General features: G+C 37.9%; 1 protein-coding gene across 2 annotated transcripts in view; it reads right to left on the reverse strand.

Moving 5' to 3' along the window:
• ttll7 (tubulin tyrosine ligase-like family, member 7) overlaps nucleotides 1-24,948 on the reverse strand; it is a 148,001-nt gene that overhangs the window by 98,168 nt on the left and 24,885 nt on the right. For both annotated transcript variants that reach the window (XM_056243582.1, XM_056243581.1), the window contains exons 2-6: nucleotides 8,304-8,560; nucleotides 6,928-7,062; nucleotides 5,615-5,736; nucleotides 2,649-2,716; nucleotides 2,371-2,529 (exon numbers count right to left, since the gene is read on the reverse strand). In XM_056243582.1, the coding sequence (XP_056099557.1) occupies nucleotides 2,371-2,529; nucleotides 2,649-2,716; nucleotides 5,615-5,736; nucleotides 6,928-7,062; nucleotides 8,304-8,328 (509 nt within the window). In that variant the 5' untranslated portion in view covers nucleotides 8,329-8,560. The remainder of the gene's footprint in view (nucleotides 1-2,370; nucleotides 2,530-2,648; nucleotides 2,717-5,614; nucleotides 5,737-6,927; nucleotides 7,063-8,303; nucleotides 8,561-24,948) is intronic.

The following is a 24,948-nucleotide window of genomic DNA, read 5'->3' on the forward strand; positions in this document are numbered from 1 at the left end:
GATCTCCTTTCACTTGTTAAATGCAGCACAATAATTCAACCTTTGATGACTTCTCATTTTAATAAGTACCGGCTTGCTGTAGCGTATGACCATAGAAATATTAATTTGCAAACGGATAAAAGACAGTCATAAATAAATCAGGTGCCCCATCTGCTGCTGTACACTTTAAGCATCGCTATGAGGTTTCAGCATTATAATAAAGGACTGGGGTTAGGTGTATTATTAGGGTTAGAGTTCAGTTTCAAGTTTGCCATTCGAATTAATGCTTGTGGTGGCACAATATAAGCCAAGTCAAGTCACTTTTATTCATATAGCACTTTATGCAACAGAGATTGTTTCAAAGCAGCTTTAAAGGGATAAACAGGAAAATAATAGTTCAATGATGCAAACAGAGTTCAATTCAACTGTAAAGCAGCTCTAAAAAGAAAATAGTGTCATTGGTCAGCTGAGGTCAGTTCAGTGTTGATTCAGTTTTGTTCAATAACTGTGTAAAGATCATAAAAAATAAAATGAGTCCAATTCAGCTGTAAAGCAGCTCTGTAGAAAACAGTGATGTCATCATCCAGATCTCATTTCAATAGCCTCAGTATTCAAATCAATAATACTGCTGAAAATTAAGTGTCCCCTTAACTAAAGGGCTGTTTACACAACACTGTTTTCAACTAAAAGCATAAAACTTTTTATGCGTTTTGGCTGTTAGTTTACACGGCAATGGCGTTTTGGTTGGCTGAAAACGCAAACTTTTGAAAACGGTCTCCGTGTAAACAACAAAAACGCAAATCTCTGAAAATGATGACCACATACACATGCGTATTACATGTTCAGTCTATAGTGATTCATCGCCATCAGCAGACTACAGCCTTTTTAGTCGTTTTCGCGTATTTGTGTGAATGGGGATCTTTTTGACAATGGTGTCGTCTGTACGCGGAAAACTCAAAGGAAAAACTTCTCCGTTTTAAGCATATCGTTGTCGTGTAAACGTACCCTAAGAAAGCCAAAAGGCAACAGAGGCAAGGAACCAAAACTCCATCGGCGACAGAAATGGATAAAAAAAACCTTGGGAGAAACTAGGCTCAGTCGGGGGGTGGGGGGTGGCAGTTCTCCTTTGGCCAATATAAGTAAAACATGGAGCGACACTCCTATCAGCCCATCACAATCCTAGCCCAGCTATTCAGGATTACTCTTAACTTCCATCTGTGTTTTCATAATGTCAGACGATTGTCACATTTCACCCCTAATGGCAGCTGCACTGAACTTTCAAATTGGACATAAACCAACCATTACCCTCTGCTTTTTAAATAAATAAAAATATATATATATATTTTTTTTTTTTTTTTTTTTTTTTTTAGTTTACAGAAAAACATTTTAATAGAAAAATATTGGAAATTCTCATCCCATGCACACAACCAGCTGGGCGGTCACATGACCACAAAAGTTCAAATATTTCAACACAACGAAAGCTCAAATCTGATTCAAATATTCATATGGTCGGAACTTCATGCAGCTAGGTTTATTTAACAATGACAAATTAATCAGGATACTGTTCCAGAGCCAATAAAGTAGGCTATGTTGATTAGGGTATCCTACAAACTGTTCTACTGCATGTTAAGCTTCTCGGAGAATGCTAGGTTGAACAAAATGTTACTGAAAAATGTTTGCCACTTTTGTAGCAATATGCTGTTCATAAGGAAAATGACAAATAATCTCTCTCTCTCTCTCTCTCTCTCTATATATATATATATATATATATATATATATATATATATATATATATATATATATATATACACTACCGTTCAAAAGTTTGGGGTCGGTACGATTTTAAATACTTTTAAAAGAATTCTCTTCTGCTAACCATGGCTGCGCTTATTTGATTAAAAATACAACAAAAATCAGTTATAGTATTAAATATTATTCCAGTGTAAATCAGCTGTTTTCTGTGTGAATATATAGTAAAGTGTAATTTATTCCTGTGATCAAAGCTGAATTTTCAGCATCACCAGTGTCAGTGTCTTCAGTGTCAAATGATCCTTCACAAATCAGTATAATATGAGGATTTGATGCTCAAGAAACATTTATTATTATTATCAATGTTGAAACAGTTGTTGGTCTGTCAGTTGTACAGTTTTTTTTGTTGTTTTTTTAGGATTCTTTGATGAATAGGAAGTTCAAAAGACTTTTGTAACATTATAAATGTCTTTACTGTCACTTTCGATCAAATTAATTATTCCTTGATAAATAAAAGTTTTGATTTCTTTCCTCCAAAAAATAAAAATAAAATTCTCACTGACCCCAAACTTTTGAACGGTAGTGTATTTTTTTTTTTTAATACTCAACAAGATCCAAAACTTCCAGTCTGTTGTAACTTACCCATGGCCCATGGCTCCATTTGCAGGCTTAACGATAAATGTTTTCTGCTTGCGTTTTCTTTTCAACTCCTTTACATAGTTCTGGAACTGTGTGTACTCGGCTGGGAAGATCCAGGTTTTGGGGATGAAGCTATATTCCTGAGGCTGACTTTTAATCATTCTAAGGAAAAGAAGAGGGTATTAAAATGAATAAAAACGAAGAGTAAAGTCAATGTTCCTTGGCTGGAAGGCAGATGTAATCAGTCATGGATCTGATATGGTATCATGTTTTCAACTCACTTGGCCATGTTCCTTGCCAAGCAGTCTTTCCGACAGATCTCACCCATTCCCGGGAAATGGTTTATCCTCTGAGGAAAATAATCACACTGTTAGAGGGCACTCGGTTATTCACCTCTTAGAGGGAAAACACAACATTAGAGCCCAAGTCTTGAACTGAGACTATAATATTTTGACATTTATGTCCAATTACAGACTCAAAACAAAAGGTGGTTGTCAGACCTTTCTTAACCCCTATTTAGTTCCCCACATTGTTTTTAATTTAAAACTAAAAAAGACGATCAATTTTGACTCTAAGGGCCAAGGTAATTGGTTCTGCATCAGAGCCCATGTAGTTGTAGGTACTGACAGATGAATGAATTGCTTTGAATGCAAAGAGGAAGGGATGGGGGCTGGTGAGTTTTTCTGTATTTGAGCAAATGAGGCTGAACAAGGCCATTAATTTGACTCATATGACCTGTAGATTGGCAGCTAAGCCAATCACAGGAAAGCAGGGCGGGGGGACTAAAGAACAAACCTTTTAGTAAGTATGAAAGCACAACATGCTTTTCCCAAAAAAGAAAATAACACAGAACACAACTGTATGAAAAGTGTTTCATGGATCAAAGCATCAAAGCCAATTATTTATATTGTGTATATAATATTAGACCGACATGCAGAGTTGATTTTTTCCCACTAACACAATACACTATTGTTTCATACAGACCGTTTATGCCATATGAATTGGGTGTAAAAGTAATTTGTTTCAAGAAAACATAAAACATTCCCTATTACTTTCCTTCTCCAGAAAACAAAAGGAGAAATTTAGAAGCTGCTCTTTTCCAAGTAAATGCAATTGGTTCTGATATGTAACCAAATGTGTAACTCCAGTGGGTTAATGAGGGGGAGTAAATTATGAAAAAATAATAATAATTTGGGTGATGCAATCCTTTAAGGTTGTTTTAATTAAGATGCCTCCTAAGATACCTTATTTTTGCACAATCTTGAGACAGAAAGCGTATATCCTTTACAGAGAAGACAATTCCAGAATGCAATCTAAGCTCTAGAGAAACTAAATAAAAAATGGTGGACGATTTGAGAGAATGACTATTTGTTTCACTTCTGAAATGGATTAGTAAAAATATTCAGTGTCATTTAAAACAGATTACCCATTATGTTTGTGTGATATGCATAAAAACACATATTAGAGATTGTGCTTTTAGCTTATCAAAATGTTAACGTCAAACTGCTTTGACCTCTGACAGCTTTGAATCTGATGCTAGTAGAAGTACTGACCACATAAACAGAGACCCAATCCTATAACTCTCTGCCAGGCTGCGATGCTTTTTTTTATAGCTATACAGATTGGACAAAAATGTATAATGAGAACAAGTGGACAACTAGTAGCCTTTGGATAGGTGTAACGTGTGTGCTCTGTTTTGATTTAGTTTTCATTGTTCTTTGTTCTGGTTTGCCTGTGTGACATTAGGTGTGTTGGACATCGGCTGCGGCTGTATGTAACCGATCGGCAGGAGTTGCCATGTGTAGGCGGGGAGGAGCTGAAAACGGAGACGTGAAGTCGGACACTTTCTGCATCTCGTAGTGACAGCTCACACTGTGTTTGCATACTTTACCATAGCTGGAGTGAAATAAATGCAACATTTGTCAATTACACAGACGTTTCAGATACGTTTCCATTTAATACTTTATGTACTGCTAAATACAGCGTCTGTTTGTACAAGAATGAAGTTCAACATAATACTATTATACTATACATACTGTATATACTATTTAAATACCAATGAAGTGGGTTCTACGTTTTTTCAGTTTTATTTTGATAAACATGACACAGAATAACATTGCGACTACATGAAAAGAGCTTTTACTGTTATAAAAATGCAAATTTGTGACCATTAGTGGAAGTGAAGGTGTTCGAATAAACACGAAACACACGTGATCGTTGTCATGCGGTGGATTCGGCCAATCATGGAACAGCTGTGTCATCATCAGAGCTTGTGCAGCCGCTCTGGAGAAGCTGCGCAGAATGAACCAGCCGGCTGATCTCGCATCTTGCCATACGTCACAGTCGCAAGTCTCAAGTCGGACACAATTTCTAACTGGCATGCACTGCTTCAAGTCAGCCGCCGATCTCTAATTTCCTAGTGTGTAACTGTTTGTTCCTGTGATTATGATTCTGTTCACTTGTCATTCAATTCATTATCTCATTTAGTCTGTGTATATATACTCCATTTTGTTTGGTTCTTTGTCCAGTCTTGTTGATATACTGTAAGATGTGGTTGTGTTTTCTCCAACATTTCTCCTGAGTTTACCTTGTGGATTATGATAAAGACTGTTATTGTTATCTCCTTCGTCTTCATCGTGCGCTTTGTATTGCTACGCCGTAACAGATAGTAGTATTGTCAGCTTTTTGTTTACTCTACAACATATATGCGCATAAGATGGACAGCCTGAATTTATCATTTTTTTTGGCCTGATTTAAGCTAAGTTTATGTTGCCAGATTTTATTTCTGGTTTGACATATTCTTGAAACACAGGCTGCATTCAAATGCAAAAAAAATCTTCTTCTGCAGGCGGAGGTAGGAAGCCTGAGGAAGCCTGCAGCAAGGGAACAAGTTGAACAATTGCTTATCTTTCTAACGCAGCCACAGTTCAATGGCTGCTCAATGAACTGACTTGCCCTAAAACGGACTTTGGTTCAAATCTGTTCCTGACAAATTTGCTGACCTCAGGTGACCTCAATTGATGCTTTACTACTGTATAGTACTTTAGCCATAAAGGTTATATACAGTACATTAGATGACTCCTGTTGATTAAACTGCAAATGCCTGTGAAGGATGATGGGAAAATGAGTATAAGCCATGGTAAAGGTCACATCTCTTAATCCAGGGAAAATAAGAGGAAACCTTAACAGCATGTTTGTTTTTAACTTTTTTTTTTCATTCTTTGAACCGAAAGGAAAATCAGAGTACCTGGTAGTTCCTGAGCTCAGCGATTTTCTCATGTTGCACGGCAGAGTCGTTCCAGATGAGATTGGCCATTTCATCCTCATCCCTGGCTTTATGAAAGGTCATCTCCTCAATGACGATACGAACTGCAAATAAATCAAATTAGATTCCTTTGATATGCATTGACTAGATCATCTTTCTTTTTCAATGGGCACAAACAACTGACTTCATTAGTAGAATTCATCCACAGAAATCTTGTTCTCAACTTCAAATAAAAACTAATTTCATTTTATTTTCATCAAACTTTAATAATGAATATGCATGACTTATGCTTTTGCATCAACCCAAGTGCTTTAAGAATGTTTTGTCTGCATTTCATTATCTTTCCAAATTATTAGAATCGTGATGTTGTTTTTCCATAAACATCAGCATTACTGGATAAAACCAAATCGGTGTGGCTTATACTGAGATCAGCTAGAAATCTTGACATGCCTGTTAAGTAATTGTATGACTGTTAGTTGAGAGATTTACTGTAAAGAATTATACTTGTAAGTTAAAATATACATAGTGTGGTCAAATTTTTTAAGTATCTAGCCAACCATACACTTCAGTAAACTTTTTTCACATTAAAGTAACTCTGATGCACAAACTTTGTAACGCAAATTACCATAGTTATAGCCAAATGACTGAAATTGAAACTGAAATTGAATGCAATGATTGTTTTAAACAGGTATAGCAAGTTTTTTAAGCTTTGTTTTAACTGGATTTAATACAGATCTAAATACTTAATTTAGTAGTCTGAATTAATAGTAAGAAATAGTAGTTAATAGTAAGTAATAGAAAAACTACTTTGTTCTTTGTAAAGAGTAAACTCTATGATAATCTCCTTAAAAATTCAACTTTTATTAACATGTATGCTTTTGGCAGATACAGTTACGTAAAAATACATGGTTTCAATACTCCTCAAATAGTAGTAATGAAAACAATTACTAACATATTTTACAAATTCAATGAGGAATAGATCTATTATTGTGTTTCATAAATAAATGCGCCTTGTATGGCTGACACCGCCGTCGGTGTATGAGTGAGTGAATGGGTGAATGTGAGGCAAAAATGTAAAGCGCTTTGGTGGCCATTGGGTCTGTGAAAGCGCTATATAAATGCAGTCCATTTACCATATTCCTGTTTAATAAATATTTGAAGCAAATATTTTGAAGTTTTCCATTTTTTTTTAGTTCCACTGACCTGCATCTCGCATTTTTAAATACAAAAACGCTTTGTGTGAATGTCCCCTTTCATCAACAAGTTTGACATAATGAACAAATCGTTTTTCCTACCAATCTCATATTTTGTTCCAGCAACGTTGGCTGTGATGAAACCCTTCTTCTTCTTCTTGGTGTGGACCTTCCTTTTTACTCCATTCTGATTGGATAATGCCGGTGGTATGTTCATGGGGGACGTTCTTTGATCGTCTGTGGAACATGAAGAACATTTAGTGACTGACAGTTCACTAAGGTTTTTATGTTGGCTTGAGAAAGCCAACATACTGATATTCCATTTAAACGTATTCTTCTAAAATTTCTGACTGTGATTCCTCCTAGAGCTTTAAAGCTACAACTACCAAACTCGGCACAGACCTTGAGGCTGATCTGACTCATTTTGTTATTATCTTTTCTAACTGATTAACTTACGGTTTTCCTGAAAAAGAGGATTAAAAAATCTCATAGACCTACATTGACGGAATGCCAAGACTATTTAAAATCTGTCTCTTTGGGCCCTATCATTCACTTGGCGCAATGCGGCGCCAGGCGCGACGCAAGTGTTTTTTGCTAGTTTCAGCCCGACGCAGTTATCATTTATATATCTTGTGCCACGTTGTTTAAATAGCGATGCATTTGCGCCCATTTGTGCGCCCATGGGCATACTGGTCTGAAAACGAAGTGTGTTCAGGCGCATTGTTGGCACGTTGCTATTTTGAGGCAACTGAAATAGACTGGACAAAGTGTATGTGCATTGTGGACCCGCCTATAGGCACACATTACTAACGGGTCCACAATGCACGTACACTTTGTCGGGTAGATGGTCTGCTCAGATCTGTTTCCTCGCTAGAAAAGCGTTCAGTTTTCCCGCTTGCAAATTCCGCCATGTAAGTAGCGAATCCGCCATGGCGCGAGCGTGACTGGCTTTTAAAGGGAATGGGAGATGAGACTGCATAAGACTGATGGTTTATTGCATGTTACACCCAAAACACACCCATTACTCATTAAGAGAATAGGGACAACCCTTTTAGACCATGTGCCAGGTACGCTCGGTGCGCAGACCATTTTTCCCGTCGATAAACTAGCAAAAGTGGATTCAGACAAGCCCAAAGTGCATCTTAGCCCTAGTATCTATCTGAAACATGCTAGCAATGCGATAATATGTACTAGCATCTGCATAGCAACACTCTAACTAACAACCATCCAGAGTAACTTTATCTTTTTTTCTGTTAGACCGTATGGCCTTCAAAACCTTTAAACTTCAAGCTTTAAAACTCCTTCAAACTAAAAACCTTCAAATGTCAAGCTTTTAAACGTACTTTTCAAAGCTTGAAATTTTAGCTTGAAGGAGTTTTAAAGCTCCTTCAAAGTAAAGTACTTTACTTTGGGGCATAGTATGCTCTGGTATTCTGGGTGAGATTTTGGGGTCACAGTTGTAATTGTATCAAACTTACCTCCATCATTGGGGGGTGAGGGCATATCTCCAACAGCTGATCTCTCGCTGCCTCAGAGACTTTTGAGGCACAGTTTGGCACCAATCTACTTCCTCTTCGCTGTCTTTGTGACAACAGTTTTAGGAGGTGGGAATATCATCTGTCCACTTAGATCATGAGGCAGGGGACGGGGTGAAGGTTGGTTGTAGACCGGATATCTATAAGGAAAGAGGTCGAGGCTTCTTCACAAACCACAGATGGGCAGATAGACAAGGTGTCTGAGGAAGAGAGAGAGAGAAAGCGGAAGATTGGTAATGTCAGATGAAGAGGAAAAGCGAGGGAACTGCACAGTCTGGCCAAACGTTTGCAGTGTCACTCAAACCCATCAGCGCCGTTGACAGCAGGTTTCACCTCACTGATCAGCTCTTGCTGCCTGACGGGGGCTTCAGCAGATGAGGGTCTGTCTGCGTCTTGTCAAGCAAACGCAACATTAGCGCCACTGGATCATCAGCCTGTGAGATTTTCCATGTTTAACATTCTAATGTTCGCTTTACATGTCTTTAATCTGTCACGCAGCAAAGCACACGTCTAACAGCACAACATGCTCTATACTAACATCAAACTCAACAACAAAGCAACACTTTCTTTTGACACAAGGATGACAAATGATGACTAAATCTGGATGATATATTAATTGTTTATCATATGAATCAGTTCAAACTGTCTGATTCCCTGCAGGCAAAATCAAATACTGCCCTACTATAAAGTATGTGAAAAACAGCATGTCAAAAGAGTAGTATGTCCGATTACATAGTATTCGAAAAACAGTAGGAGAAAAGTAACCGGATAATTCGATGGACACTTTCGATGGACACTCTACTATCCCATGAGGCCACTGGAGGGGATTTGTGAATGGCAGTGAAACGATGCAACTGAGCTGGTAGGTCACATGACAGTAACAACAGTGGTGGCTGTAGTACAGTACATCCGAATTTCATTCATACTACCCATATTCATACTATATAGAATATATATAGTACTCCCAACTATATAGTACTTTTTTAATGGTCGCAAAGTAAATTCAAATGTAGTACCTACTTAGACAGTACGCAGCGACTGTTTCAGACTTAAAATAACAAATGGAGTGGATGAATTTTTACCACAATAGGATGGATGTGTACACACATAATTATGTTCAGAGACAATCTAAAAGTGAATTTTGCATAATAGGTCCCATTTAAAAGTTATGAATCTGAATCTAAATTTTAGTAGGTGGGTGGGATGATGGCTTAGAGGAAATGCATACATATTTTTCACAAATATATTGACAATATTCAACATACAGTTGTAATCAAAATTATTCAACCCCCATTGCAAATCAGGTTTATTGGCAAAATTGATAGACGTTCAGATGTTTGCAATGAACAAATCAGACAAAAGTAATTGAAATAGCTCAACACAACAAATGTTTCAAAATGTTTCCCCAAATTCAACTGAAAATGCAACTTTTAATGACTTCTGCAGTCTTAAAATTAATGAACCCCTTAATGGCAAACCTCTTTAGTACTTAGTAGAACATCCTTGTGTTGTTATGACCTGCTGCAAACGAGATGTAACCAGACACCAGCTTCTGGCAGCGTTTCTGAGGAATCTTACCCCATCCCTCATGAGCAATGGCCTCTAGACAGTAATATTATTATATGCGTGCTGCAATGGCCTTCTTCAAATCCAACCAGAGATTTTCTATGGGGTTCAAGTCAGGTGACTGTGATGGCCACTGTAGAATATTCCAGGACTTCTTCTGGAACCAAGCCTTAGTGGAATTTGAGGTATGCTTGGGATCATTGTCCTGTTGGAAGGTCCAATGACGCCCAAGCTTTAGCTTCCTCACTGACGACACGATGTTTTCTCCTAGGATTTCCTGATATGCAAAAATGAATCCATCTTGCCTTCAACACGCTGCAGGTTTCCAGTGCCAGAGGATGCAAAGCAGCCCCAGAGCATCACCGAGCCACCACCATGCTTAACTGTAGGCAAAGTGTTCTTTTCAGCATATGATTCATTCTTCTTTCTTCCAGACATACCACTGATCCATAGGGCTGAAAAGTTCCAGTTTTGTTTCATTCGCTCCACAGAACAGAATCCCAAAACTTCTGTGGCTTATTTAAATGATTTTATGCAAATTGGAGCTGACTTTCCTTGTGCTTTTGGGTCAGTAGTGGTGTAGGTCTTGGAGTAATGTTAAGAGAAGTTAAGAGCCTTAACTTCTCTTAACAGTTCAGCTTGCACCTAACTGTGCCACCATGTCTTGCTGTAGGTCTTTTACCCCTCAAGGGTTTTTCTGAACCTGCCTTCTCAGAAATCTGGTTGCAGCCATTGATAGCTTCCTTTTTCTGCACCATCTAGGTAGTGTAACCATTGTTCCTTTAACTTTGAACTTGCGAGCTATGCTTACAACAGTGTCTCTAGGAGCATTTAGTGCCTTCGCAATCTTTTTGTATCCTGTTCCTTGTTTGTGAAGGGTGATGATATCTTCTATTAAGTTTTTGGACCACTCATTTGAAGTCATATTTCTAACATGCAGTCAAATGTGACACTCAACAAGCCTAGCCAGTTCATATACATTACGCTCAAGCACAACTGGTGCAACTAATGAAGCCCTTTGATTAGTTGCATCAGGTGTTGCTTGAGACAACACCTGTTTTATGTGTGCTGTTGTGAAGGATTCTATTCAGGGGGTGAATAATTTTGAGACTGCAGAAGTCATTAAAAGTTAAATTTTGGGGAAACCACTTAAAATATTTGTTGTGGTGAGCTATTTCAATTACTTTTGTTTGATTTGTTCATTGCAAACAGCTGGAAGTCTGTACATTTTGCCAATAAACCTGATTTGCAATGAGGGTTGAATAATTTTGATTACAACTGTATCTCATATGTTAAAGATTGTTGAAATGCCCCCAAAAAATACTGTTATACAAAATTACATCCCCCAGCCTAAAAAAGCAATGATGGTTACCTGCTACAAATCTCCCTCATACCTTATGGCAATAATTTTACATTCATTCAAAATTACCACCTTGCAAGTAACTCAAAATATATTTAGCTTTTTTTTACAAAACCATTATTTTATACATGATGAGAGGGAATCGTTTACAGATTAAAAACATTTCAAAATGACAATATCCTTAAAACATCCTTAAAATGTCTGTTTTATGCTTGAGAAAGTGTGCTTTGAACTGATAAAACTAAATGCAATGTAAGTCACTTTGGATAAAAACATTTACCAAATACATAAATGTAAATTAAATGTGTGCACAATGCTTGTGCGAAAATGTTTGTGGGAAAGAAAATAGTTTAATTTATTTTTTGTACTTATCTTTGTCAACTTAAAACATATATATATATATATATATATATATATATATATATACATATTGTTTGTTTGTTTTTTTCAATGAAATGTTTCTAACTTTTATGCCTCAACCATAACTGTTACGGCAACCCAAGTGGCAAAATATAACACAACACTGACTTCTAGTGGTAAATTTGTAAAGCGCAGTTGCACATACTGATTTCACACAAATAAAGGACATACAAACAGATCACTGATCAAGAATGAAACAAAGAACAAAACAACAAAAAATGGCTGATTTACAGATTCAAATTATAAATAAAGATTCTAAGGGAATGCCTGAAACCATTTGGTCACACTCTTGCATGTTTACACCAGTTACTGTATTTCTGTGTGTCTCAAACTATTTTGAGATGGTATCTTTTTATTTTTATTTTATTTTTTATTTTTTTTACTACAAAGATCATATATATCATGTCTGTTGATTAAGCAAATATACCAAATATAGTTTCAAATTTTACCTCACTGCAGATGTGTTTAGTGGTTTTACTCGAGAATCTGTATTTGTATGATCTGTTACTGCATGTTGATGACAGGCAAACCAGATATATTCTGTGAAGTCTTGTGCAAGTTTTTCCAATCGCATGTAATCAGATAAAAACGTGTAATGATTGATTGATAGGTTAATAGGGGAGAACTGTATGTGGTCCTCTCTAGACACATTTGTAGAATTTTATTAATTTTATGTTTTGGTTTGATTATATGAAGTTTCCTAAAACAAGAAATTTAGTTATGTAGTAATGGAAATATTTCATTCAGCATCTCCATGAATATCAATGACTAAATCTAATCAGGGGTGTTTCCTCTGGGGAGGCAAGGGAGGCAGTGTCTCCTCAAAAAACTTGATGAGAAAATAATCGATATTTCAAAAATAAAACAATGCAAACATTACAAAACATTAAAAAGTGTAAGGTTCGGTGGGGGTAATTGAGAATAAATGTCGGAAAGTCATGTGTGAGGAGGCAATGCCTCTATCGCGCTATGATGTGATTGTTTATGATTGCATATGATTATTTGTGCGATAAATCACGCCTCTTGATTTTGTGTGCCTTCTCGAATCGGCCTGAATGAAGCAATGATGCCATTAATGGGAAGACTAATTAAAAGTAAGTGAACAACTCAGATATCACCGCTTTATGTCTTGTCAAAATCAAAAATCATTGTACTGAATGTCAGCTATCTTATTTGTCTCAACATCAGGATTTATTGAGTCCACATGTCATGCAAAATATGCTTCTAACCACAGCTCGAGAGCTGTCATTCCAACTACACAACTTCAAAGCTGTTTGCGAATGTTCATTGGAACTACGGTTTCAGGAAACACTGACTCGTTGAACTATGCTGATAATGATGGACCTTGGGAACATAGTTGCCTAACAATGCTTTTGGGAAACGCACCCCAGACTGATTATGAATGTTTTATTTTACGGCTCTGGAAATGCTTGCAAGAAACCCTTAAAACTACTGTAAGAAAACCCTTGTAATCTTAAATGAATTATCACTATAGGTTTTCTTAAATTAATTAGTTTGTTGAAACCAGATGCTGAAGAATTTTCTACAGATAAATCAATCTCAAACATTGTTTTATCTCTCTAATGACTTCCCTTTAATGACAGAGAATAGAGGGGAATGTAAGCCGTCATATGTCCAAGTTCTCCATTTATTTGCTTCAGTGCTTCATTCAAAAAGGTCTCTAGGGCTCCGACTCAAAAGTGTCGTCACCACAAAGGGATGACCCATAAACTGCAAAACCTCTAAGAAAACCCTGTCACCATTGTGTTATTCCAATTAGCTCAATACATTACACAGCAATGAAATATATGCATAAAAGCATGATCTGCTTTATCAATACAATTTCCAAATTATGAAGTCATACTGCAATTAGACAGTCGCTAAAAGAGGCGTTCAAGCAATTTATGAAGGTACAGTCAATCTGTTACAGCACAAGACAGCAACACAATGACAGGCAGGCGTGTAAATGATGAATGAGTGCTTGAGTAATCTCATACTATCATGCATCACCCTGACAGCTCCACCACCCACAATCCACTCACACCTTATTTCCTTTGAGACGTTGCATCACTTCCTGCTAACACCTCCCTCAGCGTTAGAGGGAGTCAGAGAGCACACACTGTGCTTTAAAAGACTTTAAAACATCACACTCTAACTTGATTGAAACAAACTTAGTATCATTAGAAAGATTTAAGACGCCAGCTTCAGTATTTGACCACAGTACAGTACAGTACAGTACAGTACAGTACAGTACATTACAGTATGATTCAGGACGGTAAACCCTGATCCAGCTGATTTCCACTGCCAAAAGTGTGCCGGAAAGTAGCAATCGACGTCATTCTCGCGCAAAGAAGAAAGCCATACAGTAAACAACAATGGAGGACATACAGCAGATCTTGTTCATGCTTCTCGGCATGTAGCTGTTTGTCGCAAGACAAAAAACATTGTGTTGCAATGGTATTGTTTTCCAACTGCAAGTGACGATTCTCTGTCAACCAATCAACGTTCTGCTGTGAGTCTAGCTCCACCAGGTACCACACTACTGTGCTAGGTACCCCAATGGAAGGGTCCCAAAAAAAACAGTAGGGGCTCAGCAAAAAAATCGGCAGCTGGCAGCAGGAAGTAGCTGCCGTTGACAGCTGGAAGCCCTGCCAAATTAGGAGGGACCTGTCACTTTGTAGCAGCCAATCAGTATTGTCCAACGTAGCAGCAACCAATCACATGTAACTGGAAGTCAAACGACATACTAAAGACATAGTAAACATACTAGAAACATAGTAAAGCATGTTAAACCATGCTAGAACATTTTAAAACTTTTTCAAACTTTCTGGCTAGGCTTTTTCAAGCCAACTTAAAGTTTGTCTAAAATCTAGTTCAGGATTGTTGTCGATCATTCTGATTTCAGAACAACAAATACCAAGCCTGTTTCAAAAGTTACAGCTGCTTTATTACACAAAGACAAGAATGTATTTAAGTAGGCTACTGCAAATGTAAAACTGAACTTAAATGATATCAAAATATGATTTTAAATAAAGGTCATTGATGAGACAATGTTCTTTTTTTTCTTTTAGACAGGACTTTCATTATTTAAGTTTAAAGAATGTTTATGTATATTTAATAATATACAATATGATCACATAGGCATTTCTTTCTATATGTATATAATTTGTTATTTAACAAACATGTACACTCAATCATACATTATATTTATACACGTACAAATTCATAATTTAAAGTGTAGCTTAATGTTTGTTTTTTTGTATTACTAGTGCAAAGTGCTCGTGCAAAATCAGTTTTTGTGTGTGTTTTTAGTAATTGTTGGTTTGGTGTGTTTGAGTGCTCATTGTTACAATTACACCGCAAAAGTTAAGTGACATTTTTGTTTGTGCATGGTAGAAAGCAAATACAGATACTGACATAATGACAATAAATATGGAAAATTGAACTACACGATTTCAGGGAGCAGCCTAAACAGTGAACGCTACGCTTGAGCAAACAGTTTGTGAATAGGCTACTACAAATGATGGCCGTGAATAAAATATAATATTCAGAAGTAAAAAGTTTAGCTGACAGAGTACGTCAGAATGTTTATTTTTAAACCACAACCTTCTAAACATCATCTAAACATCTTGAATGTGTGCTTCTTTCACCGATATATTTAGCATTTCTAATCCAAACAACGATCAAATTTGCCACTGCACTTACTCGTGCCCGTAGCAAGACACCTGTCAAGTTTGAAATCCATCGGACTAACGGTTCGAGAGATATGCGAATAACAGACAGACAGATAGATGTCTATGATCTTCGTTACTTGATTTATATTTGATAAACCTTTTTAATCAAATAATATAAAATAATTACTAATAGAAGTATTTTATTTTAATAAGTACAAAATTTTTTTTATAAATTGATATAATAACTTGTTTGCCTGGCTAAAAGCGGTATCCACCTCCGACTTCCGGTTCGTATCAGCAGCTGATGTCCGGTTTTATTGGCAGTACGGTCGGCTGCCAGCTGCCGATTTTTCGCTGAACCCCCTCTCCAAAAAAATGGTATGGTACTTTTCGGTATCTTGGTAGCATTCACAACTTCGAAAGGGAAAACATCGACAATCGAAAGGGAAATAATTGCGTACTGTAAATACTGTACTGCACTGTACCACTCGGTGGAAACGAGCCTATAGATGCACAAGACAGCGTCCGTTAAGGCTCTTAGTCCAAAAGTGTGCATATTCTGAGTAATATTTATTTATTCTCATGTTTGCAAAATATTTCGTCATACAGAAAATAATTTCTATTCATTTTACAATTAATTTTGCAACCTGAAGAGCTGAAAGAGCATACAGAGTGTGCTCTGTCTCTCCTGTTCTGGGGTTTTACGTAAGTTATGACTCATCGTGTCTCATCGTGCCAAGATACGAACCCAAGGGCAGACAGTATTCTATAAACACAGTTTATTTGATAAACAGAAAACAAAAACCCACAAGGGGGCAAATGAACATTGACAAGGCAAAATAAACACTGACAAGACTAGACGCCGAACTTGACAATGACCATACAGCAATTCTGACAATAAACTTGACTTAACAATACACTAGACTGGATTACTCACAGACAGGATACAAAACGAACAAGCACCGAATAACAACCACAAGAAGATTATAAGGGAGATATCACAAGGGCACAGGTGACACTGATGAAACAATAATGACTGAACGAGGATAACAAGAGGGCGTGGTAAAGACAAAAGACAATGCAAACACGCAGCCCAAACAACAGACCATGTGTTCGCACATTTGTCTGTCATGATCCTGCCTCAGGACTAGAATAAACATAGAGGACAGAATCCTGACACATCGAGCGCTCATTCGGCCTAGAGCTGTCAATCATCTTACGTGACCATAATTCCTGCCCTTCTGGATGACGCTGTTCCAGGGCCGTATTAAGACAGTGTGGTGCCCCTGGGCACTATTCCACAAAAGGCCCCCTATATTCAAATATCTCAATTTAAAATGTACATCAATTAATTGACAGCGTCAATTCACGTTTGCCCCAAAAATTATGATAAATCTATCAGGTTTCTTACCTTTACAGGCATGAAAACGGGTCAGGGGTGAAAAAGGTGAGAAGGTTATTACCCCTCTAGGGGGGTCCGGGGGCATGCCCCCCCCCCCCGTAAGAAAATTTTAAATATTCCATATTTTAAAGCATCAATCTGATGCATTTTGAGATGCATTTTTTTGCCAACCTGGGGAGAGTTGGAGAAACTTAACTTCAGCCATGAGTCAAAAATATTATGGCCTCCGTAGCGTTAGCTAATCATTTTCCACCAGAGCTTTAGCTAGCTGGCTAATGTTGCGTTCTCTCCTGCTGTGTTCAACTCAATTCATCAAGCTGTAGCTAACGTTAGCTAAGCCTATGTCAACAGAGCTCCTGGTAGATATAGCCTACCAGAAAATATTAGGGATGTCCCGATACCATTTTTTCTGAACCGATCCGATACCAAAAATTCTGTTGACCGATACCGATACCAGCGCAGTTTTTTTTTTTAATCAAGTAGAATTTCTATAACTATGTGTGTTGAACTGATAATCACTATTTTGTGTTAAACACAATCTACAGTATAAAGAAAAACAACAAATCAAAAAAATGATCATATAACCTATGACAAAAATTAAATTCTATTATAAACTAGATTAGTGGGTAACTCAGCAGTAATATTTAGTCTAGAAAAATCACAAGTGCACAATAATTGTATAAAATCTGAACATTTAGTGGAAAAAAAACAACAACATTATTTAGTGGGGAACAAATAAGAGACAATAAGTGTAGCACTAAATCTGGTAAAACGTTTTCATGTATTATGTTTAGCAGAACTGCTTTTTCCTTGATTTTTGCGCAAGCAAAGGTGTCAACTACATCCCCGAAGTCCATTTCTTTGTTCCAGTCTCCACAGTTCGCTCCGGCTTCGTCAGACTCAGCGCTGCTAGTGATCGCAATTCCTGTGATGTTCTCACAAAAAAAAACTTTCGATCCCTGGAACATTTTGAATTGTAGCTAAACGTCTAGCGTCCTTGTCTTTCTTTAACTTTCTTTTTGCAAAACCACTCAATTGACGTCAGTCCATTTTTAATTTAGATTCATTTTCTGTAGCCGTTAAAAAAATGACACATTTGCGCATACTTGTTGTGGACCAACTCAACTCTGACAGATTGGGGAGGTCTGTAGCCGTTAAAAAAATGACACATTTGCGCGTACTTGTTGTGGACCAACTCAACTCTGACAGATTGGGGAGGGGGAGTGATAATGGTCATGTAATCTTTATTTATTTATAATTTATTATTATTATTATTGTTAAATTAGTGTTCATAAACTAGTTATGTATGGTCTTTCGAGAATTAATAATATAACAATTTACGAAAAATATTTTTAAAGCTTGTGTCATGTGGTGCCCCCCTAGTGGTTGTGAATGGTTGGTGCCCCTGGGCACTGGCCCAAGTGCCCTTATGGATAATCCGGCTCTGCGCTGTTCTGCATCACTGTCCTCGTTCTGAGCTCCGTGAAAAACAAACCCAAAGAAACATTTCAACGCGTTAAACAAGAAGCTAATAAACGCAACATTGCGATAGTATATGGTTTGTGTATTATTTTCATGCGATTTGGTGTATTTTCATATCAATAAAGGCTGTTTACATAATAAATGCTAAGCAGGTGTCACGATTAGCTACGTATAAAAGGCTATACATAACATTTCAACAACATTATATGACTAAAATCCACATTAGATCGCGATTGGAATTTAATACAAACATTTGATGGTGGTTAAAAATAGCCTGGGTTTCCCCATACTGCCTTGCCGCAGCGCGATTTTATCATTTCATTTCAACATGGCAGCAGACGCAAAGTTACCTTTCGATGCAGCCTTACGGCTGTTTCACACCGCAAGCGTGAGCGGCACTTGAGCAGCGCGTCAGCGTAACTAACTTACATCGTCTCTGCAACTGCAGACGCGCGAGAGTATTCACACTGGAAGCGTTTGTACAGTGTCACAGCAGCGGCTCCAAAGCTACATAATAAGCGAGCAATTCTTTACAAAGACAACTATACATTTGTATTAAGAAGTTGGTCATTTATAACATTGATAGTCTTGAAAGTTTGTAATGGGGAGGTGTACAACATTCGCATATAAATGTTAAACAAAAAAACAACCCAGAAAATGGCTCCAATCTATTAGTTTCAGTCATACTTTCGATATGTTTACAAGACTGCAACTCCGCGGATAAAAAACAAAACACACAAATAAACCACACACTAGGGTTTGATTTGGGTTGTGCTAGCCTATGTAGCTGTCTGTGTGTTACATAAACTAAAAGAACGTTTATATATAATATTTTCTGGCTAGTTTACTTTAGTTTTTTTTTTTATATAATACACAACTTTCACCCAAACTGAATAATTAAAAACAAGTTTTTACCGGGTAGCCTAAATCTTCTATAAATATTTTTGAGTCTTTATTTTCTTTTATTTGCCTATAAGTTCTTGTTAAAACTCACAAGACATGCTTATTCTGTGCATTTTGGGCACTTTTTGTGTGAAATCATATTTATTTTTGTCCATCAAAAGTGTGTTTTCACTTTAATTGAGCGTGAGCAGTGCAGCAAAAACAGATTCGACGCCGAAACCCGCGCTTCACTGCTGCTCACGCGCCGCTCCTGCTCGACGCTCACGCGCTCCTCCTGCTCCCGGTGTGAATGCACTCATTGATTAACATGCACGGCGAAAAAAATACGCGCCGCTCACGCATGCGGTGTGAAACGGCCATTAGATACACGTGTACACATAAATCTCTGACCCATCGTCTTCTTCCTCATCTAATTTCTGTCGCTCTACATACGTCATCTGGTATAATTGAAACGATTGGCTAAGAGCTATGTACAGGCGCATGTGATAGACATTCTTAGCACCCAATAAACGGCTCTGGGCATTCGTAAACCACGCCTCAAATACGAGAAAATGAACATGTGGTTCCCAGAGAGACTTGGGTCTGACGTTAGCCAGGCTAGGTTAAAAGTGAGTTTTGAATTAAATTATAATATTAATCTTTTAAATTGTGTTATGTAGCTTGATGCTAATTGTAGCTTAAGTGCACATGTTGCGCCAGGAGCTATTCTATTCCATAAACTAATTTGCTAAATGAATTCACATACGGTCCAAAGAATCCTTTTTTTTTTGCTTTCTAGAAAGAATTCAGATAAAATGTGGATTAATGTACAGTGGGATCAAAGTAGATGGGCAAGCAATGTAATGCCATGGTAAAGGTTAATAATGGCTGAATACAAATAAAAGAATAATGATAAAGAATAATGAAGATTAGGTATCCTTCATGACAGAGGTGTGAAAGGTTTGTCGAGTGAGAACAATAAAAACATGAATGGGGCAATTCACATCAGACATTAGACAATGGACTGCAATTGCGTGTTTACAGGGCAATAAAATATGTTATTAGCATCTTATCAGCCTTTTCTGAAAACTCACATGACATGGTATTAGAAAATGTTTCATCAAATTTATAGTTCTAGAGATGACATCCTCAGATTTGAAATGAAGCATGAGCAGACTTGTGGCTTCATTTTCGTGTTTCTAAGTTTCTACAACACAGACACGCATGTATTTTTATACATTAAAAAAATATTCTTATATTTTATTTTGTTTTTATGTTTGAGCTTATATATCTCCATATTAATAACAGTAATTCTGAGTCTTTAACTGTAAACTCTGTGTAAAGTGTTGGCTTTCTAAATATATGTTGGTTATGTGTATTCAGAATAACTTACGAGCAACAACGTTTTATTTTGGGTGTCATTTATGCCCATGGGGTAAAACGGATCATTTTTTACAAAGGCTCAGAATGAGGATTGAAAATATTTATTTTTCCACATATATATGTTTTATAATAAACCTATTAGATGTATGCATTATCTTTTGTCAAATTCTTACATTTAATCATTAAATTCTATTAGAATAATAAGATTAATAAATTATTAAATAAACTATAAGCTGTTACCAACCAAATGAAATCAATATTAAAGAATCTGTTTGCAATTATAATTAGCACAGATGCGGCATCTGAAGCAGTATTTAGATGTATGTACACTGCAATTGCAATTGCATGAATAAAATTATGATATTATGATAAATTATGAAAACATATTATATTATGTTTTAAAAATATTTTGAATACTGAAATATAAAAATTCGTTTTTTAATGAAATAATACTTTAAATATGAAACTAAAACAACCAAGTCAGCCCCTGTCACAAATCGCCCACTTCACAGTGGCGGAGCCAGGGGGTGGCCAGGGGTGGCCATGGCCACCCTTGGCTTAAGCTTGGCCACCCCTTTGGCCACCCCTCTCACAACTGCTGTTTCTGTCTCGCTCTAATTTTTACAAGAATTTTGTTTTTAAAACACAGAACCGTCGCTTTAAGACCACAAAAAACGTGAGACTTTTCAGACGCGCACTCCAACTTCACCTCAGCGCCAGGCGCAAGTCAAACGAGTGCGGAGATGTACGGGTACCGAATGAGCTTGAGCAGTGATCGGAGCATAGTAAATATAGATTCGATGTTTCTCAACTGGTGGGTTGCGAGACCGTTTTGAGTGAGTCGCATATGTCCAGTCAAAGAAACAACAACGTAATTCTCTCTCTACTTTTATTATGAAAGATCTGTGTGAAAGCTTGTGACACTTCTGTCAGATGCGGAGAAAAGCGCGTTGTCCTGAATCAGTAACTGTGGTAAGATGAGATGTTGTAAGGTCAACAAATGTCAGTAAAACTAACTTTCCTGTCCTGACAGCCGTTGTACTGTACTTGCACATCACGCGCAATGTGGCGTGCTGTAGCAGTAATTCTGTCGTCAATTAGCTAACTCATGAAATAATCAAAAAGGCGATCAAATCTGTGTCAAAACTGCATGCATGCATGTATTTGTTATATATGCGTCACATATGTCTCGACTAAAATATTCTGCCATGTGAAATCACAATTTAAGGCACAAACTGACAGGCTATGTGATTTTTTTTAATGTTCAAATAAATGTGAGCACTGTGCATTTGTAAGCTACTAGAAGATAGGCGGTAATTTTGCGTTAATTTGTAAAGGCAAAACAAAAAAATATCATTTTTAAATACATAAAATAACTAATTTTACATTCTGGTATTTATGTGCTGTTTACTTCCGCCTTGTTCACATTCTTGGACATAGAGATTTAAAAGAGATGTTTTCCCCCCTTTTTAATTTAGGTATGATAGAACGGATTAGATTCTTTATTTTGACAACTAATATAGAAAGTTGAAGAGTTAATTGATTATATAAAATTCAATGAAGGTTAAATAATCTTCGAACTACAGTAGTTATCTGCATGTCTCATCCATGAAGGTGTTGGGGGTTTTGAGAACCAGAACCAAGCTAACTGAGCAAGTTGAACTTTAGCTATAGTGTGTGTACTCTTTATTAATATGCCTGGAGGTAGTAAGTAGCTAATAATAATAAAAAAAAGATCAAATTCACTCAGTATTCCATGATTCCTTCACTACTATCTCAATTACAATTAAGTACAAATGAACTGTATTCAGTTGTGTAGGAAGGCACTAAAACAGTCCAATACATTATTTAAACTAATTTTTATGTTAAAATAATTAAGATTTATATGCCACCCCAGACTGTTCGCTGGCCCTTGCCTGGCCACCCCTATGAAAAAATCCTGGCTCCGCCACTGCCACTTCATGTGAACTAGTGGTCTTGTGGACTTTATAGACAATGGCTGGCGCATGTCCCTCAAGTCCATGAAAACGTAGGTTGTCACATTCGTCAATTTAGCTTTAAGAAGGGTCTTCACTAACACAACTTTGCGGCAGCTATGCGCCGTTGATGCGCACGTCTGGGCCTCACTGCAGTGAGTGAGTCATTGAGTCATGACACCGGTTTGATCAGCCTAGTTGTTTGTGTCTGTGCCGTTGCTTGTCCGGAGCGCATGTCTGTCTTGTTTGTCCACTCACACGCTTTGGCATGTGGTGTTTGTGTTTGTTTGCAATGTGCTTCGGCACGTGTGGATCTGTTGTGTTTGCCATGCGTTTAACTGTCAGTTGTTGGTTTCTTTAGATTCTTAGTTATTTCCACTTTGCTTTTATTTTACTGTGTTTCGAGCTCTGCTTGTTATCCTGCTTTGTTTTGATTTTTTTTTGTTTCATCCAGTGTATTATAGCCTGGATGCCAGCCGAACTTACATTTACATTTATGCATTTGGCAGACACTTTTATCCAAAGCGACTTACATTGGATTTCAAGGTACACATTTACATTCCTGGTTCGGTTGAAACTTAACCCCGCCCACAACATTGAGGATGGGAAGTTCGGTCTGGACTTGATCCGTTGTGAAGCAAGTATGCCCGAACCAAAGCTGTTCAGACCAATCAAATTGTCAGGGTGGGCTTTATACGATGATGGACAGATGATCAACCTTAACGTAATCATCCAAGTCACCAAATAGCGCTTGGGATGAATTTGTTTACAACAAAGAACGGCTGCCGATGGAGAATTTAGATGTGTAGATTCAGCCATCGCGTCTGTTATAGAAGATGTAGACAGCGCATTCATTTTAAAAGAGGAACAAAGAACCACAATCAAGGCATTTGTCGATCCAATTGAGTCCAGAGGCATTTTCTTTCCTGATTCGGTAGAAACACGCCCCATAATCACAGCCCAATGGAGCAGTATCAGACTCACATTCTTACTATAATCTGAGTATGATGAAGTCAGGTTAAGTGTATTACTTTCTTTTTCCTAATTTTTTTCTTGGCATAGTTAATAGTTTCTTTAAAAAATATTTTTTTGTTTGTTTGTTTTATCTTTTCTCCTGTGGCTTGCCTTCAGATCAGATTTGTCTTGGTTTTTTTTCCCTTTTATTTCTCTCTCCAGTCTACCCCTTTCCCTGGCTGCTGGACTGGGCTTATCTTCCCTCCATCTCCAGCTTCGCCGCCATCTTCCTTCCCCTTTTCTCCACCTCACCTGCCACCACTGCCTGTTACTCCCCGTCTCATTTGCCATCATCCTCGACCTCCTGTGCGAACTGCTCTTGGCTGGTCGATACGGTTCCATGGACATTGCCTTTGCAATCTGAGGCTGTCATTGGCCCTTCCAGTTTAGCCCTTGCTTCTGTGTTACCCTTGAACTCCTGTTTTCCAATAAACTGTGCATTACCCTGCAAATTGAACCATCTTCTTTCTGAACCCTGACAGTACGATCTGGCCAGCTATGGATTCAGCAGGGTCAGATGCGGTCCAGTCAGCTGTTGCCTAGCAGGGGATTCTGCTAGGACAACATGCCTCACAGATTACCACCACCACCCGTGATATAGAGGTAATGGCCAACCAGATGGCAGACATCACCGCATAGCTTAGAGAATTGCAGAGAGACCAGGATTCCATCAGGACAGTTGCGGCTGCTTCATCTTCTGTACCTGCTCACTCCAGTTTAACTCCAAAACCCAGAGTGCCCACACCGACCCCCTATGATGGCGACCCCATGTCCTGTCGTTCATTCCTGGCTCATTGTTCCATCATCTTTGCCTCGCAACCTACCACCTATGCTTCAGAGATCACCAAGTTGGCATTCGTCATCACTCTGCTCACCATCAAGGCGCGAGAATGGGGAACCACTGTGTGGGCAGCCAAGGCGCCGTTCTGTGCCTCCTTGGAGCTGTTCAAGAAGGAGATGTTGAAGGTGTTCGACCATACATGTTCGGCCGGTAAGGAGGCCGCTAGCCAGCTCGCCAGGATGAGACAGCGGGGGCACTCTGTGACAGATTACTCCATCCTCTTCCATCCTACTCCCCTCTTGCTGCCTTAACTAGCTGGAATGAGGAAGCTTGCTGGGACTGCTTCCGGGAGGGAGGTCTTCATTAACGATGACCTCCAGGATGAAATTCCCATTCATGACTTACCATCTTCTGGACCAGAGAGGGAGGTACTGGATAATAATAATAAAACATTTTATTTATATTGCATTTTTCTCAAACCCAAAGCACTAGATCGATAAATATATACATGAATCATTGGCGGCTGGCCTCATCAGACCCTCCTTTTCTCCTGCAGGCGTGGGGTTCTTCTTCGTGGGCAAGAAGGATGGCTCACTCCGCCCCTGCATCAATTATCATGGGCTGAATTGACATCACCATTAAGAATTG

Source organism: Rhinichthys klamathensis, unplaced genomic scaffold, assembly GCF_029890125.1.
Source record: "Rhinichthys klamathensis goyatoka isolate OS25496 unplaced genomic scaffold, OSU_Roscu_1.1 h1tg000814l_1, whole genome shotgun sequence".
Classification (NCBI taxonomy): Eukaryota; Metazoa; Chordata; class Actinopteri; order Cypriniformes; family Leuciscidae; genus Rhinichthys; species Rhinichthys klamathensis.